A 7,292-nucleotide genomic window follows, 5' to 3' on the forward strand; every position below is an offset into this window, starting at 1 on the left:
TTGTCGGCATCAGCTTTTGTCACCGATATTCCTGGATTCTGCAACATAAAAAGATGAAGTTGTTGTTTTGAAATGTAATTTACATTCACGTGTTTGATGGACATCTGTACAGGAGCATCTATACCTAAATTTCCCCATTCCCATGTTAAAATGGCGAGATGTTTACATGTCAGAACAATAAATGCTTGGGACTGTGTTGGTTGGTTCACCCTTCATCACAATTATATGATGAGTGAATTATTGTAGAAGTCATCCATGTGCTGGCAAAGCTTAAAATTAAGTGTGTGTGTCTTAGAGTGGCAGGTGTGCTTGTTACCGTACTGGGTCTGTGACCAAGTGTTTTGTGTTTTTGTAGTTATTTTCTTTGATTTGATGTTTTACACAATTTTGGTTCTCTTTATGGTTTTCTGCTTGTGTTATATTTATCATTCCTAGTCTTTAGTTTTCTTCTACTGTGCCTTCTCTGTGTTCCATGGTTAGTTACTTTTGTCTCATGTTTCTAGTTCCCTAGTAAGTCATGTCTCCACGTCACAGTGCTAAGTCTGCGTCTTTGTGTATGTCTCTTGTTTCCCGTTTTGCTGTGATATTCTCGCCTCCCATGCTCAGTGTTTCCAGTTTTGCTTCCTCCCTGTCTCGTTTTGTCAGATTAAGCTCTGTGTTTCCCTCTGTCTGTTGTTGTGTTCTTACACAGTAAGAGTACAGCATACATTTGAAACAGCTCCTTAATTTAAATTGTTTATCAACAGTAACAGTTGTTAAACATTTATTAGATAAACATGGTGTTTGCCAAAGGCTTTTATGATACGTAGGAAGAGATTTTCAGCTCACCACAAGCACAGCAAAGAACCTCTGACGTTTGCAGCTGCAAATAAATTCATGTGCCGTGTAATTTGTGTCACAACCTTCATTGCTCCAGTAACCTATAAAGAAAACATTCTGAGTAACTAAGTCATTTTATTTAGAAACAAACTAACTGAAGGTTGACATCTCCAAATTACCTGTTCCATCCTTTGCTGATGTTTCCTTCCAAAATACACACGTTCCACTTTCAACCTGGAATCAAATTGAATGGTAAACAGGTTGTTACATTTTCTATTTAAGATGTTCGTCCAACACTTTTGTCTTTTTACCTCTTTGTTGTGTTTGAAGGTTAACGTGATGGGTTGTGAGAGCTTCTCGACTGCATGGTTTCCTGCCCGCACACATATGACTGAGTACCTAAATACTTCCAGACCCCCAAGTCTCCTGCTTTTTTCGGGAGGACTCAGCTGAAAGAAGGATGATACATAACATTCATGTTAGGGTGAGATTAATTGGAAATTTTTTTTAACTTTATTCCTAGCAGACGTCTTGTAGTTACATTTCCACAAGTGGTGCAACGGATTAAAAATCTCAAGGTTCAGATCGGATCACGGTTTTAAGTCACAGATCGGATAAATTTTCAGATCAGCAAAAAAAAAGAAAGAAAAAAAAGACAAAAATTTAACATTTACTTATTAACTTATTTAATTATTTTTTGGCTATTAAAACATTCAACTCAAGACTCATTCCATGCAATTGTATAAAAACTAATTAAGGTGCAATATAGGGCAGTACAGGGCTTTGTATCTACCACTCCGCTGTGATATAATGAGCGGTCACGGTCACGTAGCTTTCCGTTGCCCTGGAGGTCCACCCATTTGTAGTTGGGCAACAGAAGATGCCTGGGACAGTTCAGCCATAACTTTAAACTTTTCCTGCTCATACATGCCTGGGTACAATCTTGTCACTGAAGTGGACGTGCAACAGGATATCATAGCGTGGCTCAAGCACGTTCATCATAGTTTAAACCCCTTATTTTGCACAATGTCTGCAGCTAAACACCCCAGTAGCTTTTGTAATAGCTTTAGCCCGGTCAGACTGGGCAGCAAAGGGCTGCTTAAATGCCGCAAACTCCTCTGCTCCTCCACTTGGACCGCTAGCGCTGGCCATAACTATTGCTTGACAGACTGACCACGCGCACCATACACATCCTTTTTTTCCTTCTTTTTCGGATCACGTGCGATGATCCGTTGCACCACTAATTTCCACATCACTTTAAGATTTTTTTTGAAAATGTTGGCTAGTTGCAGGTGCAGTTTGAAGTGCCACAAGTACAGTGTTATGAAAATTTTTTTGCATTTTGGTATATTTGTAACTTGGGTGTACTGCTGGATAGCTCGTTCAAACTCAGTAAGAAGCAAGTGTCTGCTGTAGTGAGATATAGCTTCCACCAACTGCGCCTAATCTCTATGCGGCAGCTCGCCTTCTGACTGGTACAAGGAAATTCTGCTCTATTACACCTGTTCTAGCCGGCTTGCACGGGCTGCCCATAAAGTACCGTATTCAATTTAAATTATTACTTCTTACGTTCAAAACTATTAGTAAATTAGTGCTGAGTCTCGGGGTGACCATGCGTTTGCTCTGGCTGCCCCGGTACTGTGGAATACCCTCCCTCTCGACCTCCGCGCCTCTGATTCTATTGCACTGTTTAAATCACGACTAAAAACCCATTTATTCAATCTTGCCTTTCTCTCTAGTTAACATTTCACTTATGATTTTACATTATGCACTTTTATGCTCATTTAATTCCTTGTTTGTTGTGTATTTGCTTCTTCTTCTATGTATCAGTGACAGTTATCTGCTTGCATATTTAGTACTTGCTATTTCTATTATCTTTCTTTTATTCTCTATGTTACTTTTCAAGCACCTTGGTATACCCTTGGTTTTCAGTGTGCTTTATAAATAAAGTTTATTATTATTATTATTATTATTATTATTATTATTATTATTATTATTATTATTTTGCAATAACTGTCAACAATTTTTTTTTACATGACTGTGGAGGAATTTGTCCTAGTTTTCACGGTCAGACGGTCCTACCCGGACGACCTGCTTGTGTGTGAGTGTCTCCCTCCCTTTATCACTCGGGAGGAGAAGCACACACGGATTTTCACTGAAGAGACTCACCTGCACCACCTTCGGGAATTGGGAGAAAAATCACCTTTGGAGAATCGCACTTCTTTCTTGTTTAAGACTGTATTTGAGCACTGTAAATAAACGCACTGTCTGCTTTGCATCCAGAGCTCCGCGCTTGAGTCCATACCTTCCATTAGCCGTGACACCAGTCTACTTTGCAGAATTGTTTTAATTCAGTCAAACAAGGATTTTTGAAGATGAATGGTTTGTATATAGTTGTGTTTAAATATCTCAAGCAGGATATCTTAAGTCCAGACTTCGATTAGACCCCTGTGAAACATTCATGGTAGAGAGCTGAGCCATTAATGAAAATACAACCCAGAACACTTCTTCAGGTTCAATCTCAAAGAGATAGAGCTGTAAAGACAAATTGCATTGTTATGTTCAGGCCTGTGAAACAGGCTCTGTAAGATTTTTAGAATTATGTTGATGGACAAAACTAAATGCTCCAGAAGCTTTCGGATTCATGCTTGTGAAGCATGTTGTTGTGAGTTGGCTGTATGGCAGGCTTTTTATAGAACTGTAGTCAGAATGCATTGCATTACTGAAATAAAGGTTAACTTTGTTTGTAGACTGGTTGAGGAGTTTGTAAGATATATCAGACAAACTTTAATTTTAGATCAAATTAAAGCAAACACTTCTCATTGTGGCCCTCAGTGAAACGTAAATGGACATCTTATTAAAGGAGCAACTTTTAATCAGTTTTCATAATAAGCAACAGCTGAGTGTGAAGAGACTCTGCTGGAGGAATGCAAGACGCATCAGCACTAGAAAATGTTGAACCTCCTGTGGATAAATGATTAAGGTTTGTTTTCTGTTGCTTTTAGCGTTACCAACCTTAAAATAACTGCTGTTTATTACAGAGGCCACCACCAGGATATCCACCTCAGACACATTTCCTATGCTTTCTTGTAGAGCTGATGATGGGATGTGAACTCTATGTTCAAATGTAGGTCTCACATCAACCTAAAAAGCATACACGAAAACATAACTTTAAAAAATGTGTTGGTTGTCAGTAATTAGAGTTCATTAATACAAGAATACAGAAATTCAGATCAAATGTAACTTTTTCACTTCTAAAAAGCACTTCAGCTCCAAATGACCTCACCTCTTGAAGCGAGTCTACTTTGAGTTGTTTGATGCCTGTCATGGAGCGGCCTCTTGGCTTGCAGGTCATAATTCGATCCTCGTAACAACTACCAACAGATATTTAACATAGTTCAGATATATAAACATGCAAACAGGGATATAACTGAGGATAAAAAAGACAAACTAATGCAAAGAGATGAGAAGTAAGATCAATTATTTCATAGTGGACCTTTCTCTGCTATTTGATTACTTCATTTGTTCATGGATATACATTTAAAGGAGAAAAAATGAAACTGCAAGAACTTGAGTTGAACAAAAATAAATGATCTTGTACTGCTTTAATTTGAATTTCTGACAGTAATTTAATAATAATGTTCATATTATCATATATCAAATTCTACAGCTTTGTTAAGTCTTTTGGCATTTCAAAATGTGATACTGCTACCTTTGGCATCAACGATTATAAACTCCTGTTTTAAATAAACATTTAACCTTGAGCCCTCAGCGTAACATTTGAATGCACTGTCTAACTGGTTAGTTTTCAAAGTAAACAGGCTTATTTTAACCCAAACTAGTGACTAAACTACATTTTTTACCAACTAATCGTGATTCATACATCTAACCATTACTAATACACAAGAACCTCATAGTTTGATAAAGATAAATATATTTAAATGAAGACATTGGTACATAGAACATTTTTAAATACTATGATGTTGTCTTTCACAGGAAAACAATGTGAGAAATTCAGACAAAGCTGCTGCCATGCCAGAGACCGCAGTGTTACTGCAGCTGGTTCTTTGATGCATGAGCTGCAGAAATGATAAGACAAGGCATAAGTTGTGGTATTTTAACCCAGTCCACATTTTTTTACTAAACCTAACTGAAAACTTTTAGCTGCCTAAATCTGTCAAAGCAGCTAACACAAGGCAAAAATAAAAATACAATATAAAAAGTACAGTAAAAAAGACAAGTAGAGACAAAAGTCAACAGTGAGCGAAAGAGGACACAGAGGTTCGCAGTCTTATGATTTACGCCATCTCCAGCACTTCTGCCTACGTCTGAGCTCTTTAAATCAAGAAACATGAGCATCAGCTAAAATGTTAGAATTGTCATTTAAATAATGTTTCTAGATGAATCAAGTCTGTATTAAGTTTAACAAACACCAGCTTACACAATACACTTAAACAATAATACAAAATTATGGTTACTCCAAAGTGTTACACTGTGTTCCTCTAGTTCAGGGGTGGGCAACTCCAGGCCTCGAGGGCCGGTGTAACGCAAGTTTTAGATCTCACCTTGGGTCAACACACCTGAATCACATGATTAGTTTGTTACCAGGCCTCTGGAGAACTTCGGGACACGTTGAGGAGCTAATTTAGCCATTTAAATCAGCTGTGTTAGTTCAAGGACGCATCTAAAACCTGCAGGACGCCGGCCCTCGAGGCCTGGAGTTGCCCACCCCTGCTCTAGTTTATAGATCTGTGACTCATTTCTCCACTGTCCTCTCAGATAAGACTGGTCTTGCTCTCAGCATACAAGTATCAGTGTGTGATTTATATGTTAGAGGCTGTATACTAACACTCTAACAAGTATTATTTGATGATGAAGCCATGTAAAAACACCGAAAAGCAGCCACTGTAGAGATGAAAACATTTTAGCCAGTATTGACAGCATTTATCTAACATTTAACTATATACATTTTCAAAAACAGGAATGTGATATGTACAGTAAGTTGAATTACCCTATCCATGATTCACTTTTTCGGCATTCATCAAGAACATTTTCACAGAAGTCTGTCAAAATAAAACACACAGGAATGGAAAGATCAAAATTAGCATAATGAATACTTTTAAACAAGATTGGAAGCTGATTAAACGTCTAAGTGGCATCTAACTCCAGAGACACATGAGAGACAAGATGTTCTTTTACAAGTGTTTAATCAGCACACTTGTAGGGAGTTTTGTGAAACTGGTTGACTTAGAGTCCTTACTAGCTATTGGTAACAAAGAATCTGGGGTAATTTTACTTTTTCAAGGATTCATAACTTTGAGATATTTAGTGTGCTATTCACTTCACAAGTATACTCCTTTCAACATAAGAGTGATAACATGGTAGGTTTACTCACCACCAGCTCGGGACATAGAAAAACAGAGGGTTGTTGTGATAAAAAGTGTAATCCACATTGCGTCTCACTCATCAACAGATATAGATCTGCTGTAAGAGGTTGAGAGGGTATTTTTCTGTCTGGTTGATGTTTGCTGAATGAGGGGGAGTTTCACATCTACATATATCACATGCTTTAACAGATCTGTGGTTCACAGCTCAGATGAGGAAATGACTCAAAACAGGCTGTTTTTTGTTCAGTGCTATCACAATGATCAAATACTTTTAAGCTTCTGCTCTAAATTTCCACAGAAATATTAACTGAGAATAGAGACTGGTACACTGTGTAGAAAAAAACAGTAGAGCCATTTAAGAGTCTGTCTGTGAAGACAGTTCTAATAATTTATGTATTTTAAAAAAAATAATAACTTAGAAACAAATACAAATATTTGTGCTGTAACTGAATGGCTGACATTAGATGGCATCTAGAGGAGGACATTTCTAAATCATACAGTTTTCATGTGTAGAAAACAAAAGGTCAGGGGACCATGGTCAAGAAATACTGATACTTACAGCTTACTGAGGAAGTGAAACTGGAGCTTGCGCCACACCAGTTCTACAGGTTGCAGCACACAAAATAAGATGCAAATCTTTGAAGGTTACGGGTCTGCACTATATATTATTTCTCTATTCTTACTGATGTATTTCTCTTTACATAGTATTTCATTTCTATTCAGAATAGTTAATGTTTTATTCTAAAAATGCAGTTAGTAGTGTTTTTTTAAGCTTACCTTAGACATTAGAAGTATTGGATGCAAGAGATTTGTAGTATTCCGGGTTTATCATTTGAAGTAATGGTAGGAAAGAAAGTATTCTCTGCTTCTCTGTTTTGTGGGTTAACTGGTCCACGAGAAAATAAAGACATTCACAGTTTGTTCAAAATTGATGAACAATTTGTGATGAACAATCAAAATATGATGACAACAATCCAGCCAAACCCAAGACACCTCATAGAAAAGATAAAAAAATAGAAATAAAGATTTAAACGTGTAGAAGTTAAGAAAGTAGACAAATGTAAAACTGAAAACAGATTACTTTTG

The 7,292-nt window shown here is 37.2% G+C and overlaps 1 protein-coding gene across 1 annotated transcript in view; it reads right to left on the reverse strand.

The window, feature by feature from the left end:
* Window positions 1-6,368, reverse strand: part of LOC106632397 (adhesion G protein-coupled receptor G3) — a gene marked incomplete in the record, with an annotated part of 21,588 nt that extends 15,220 nt beyond the window's left edge. The window contains 8 exon segments of the mRNA XM_042214787.1: window positions 1-38; window positions 829-920; window positions 999-1,053; window positions 1,131-1,268; window positions 3,835-3,963; window positions 4,106-4,193; window positions 5,831-5,882; window positions 6,215-6,368. Coding sequence (XP_042070721.1) covers window positions 1-38; window positions 829-920; window positions 999-1,053; window positions 1,131-1,268; window positions 3,835-3,963; window positions 4,106-4,193; window positions 5,831-5,882; window positions 6,215-6,272 — 650 coding nt within the window.
* Window positions 6,369-7,292: the final 924 nt, after the last annotated feature.

The sequence above is a fragment of the Haplochromis burtoni genome, unplaced genomic scaffold, assembly GCF_018398535.1.
Source record: "Haplochromis burtoni strain Fernald_Lab_line unplaced genomic scaffold, NCSU_Asbu1 Contig_610, whole genome shotgun sequence".
Taxonomy (NCBI): Eukaryota; Metazoa; Chordata; class Actinopteri; order Cichliformes; family Cichlidae; genus Haplochromis; species Haplochromis burtoni.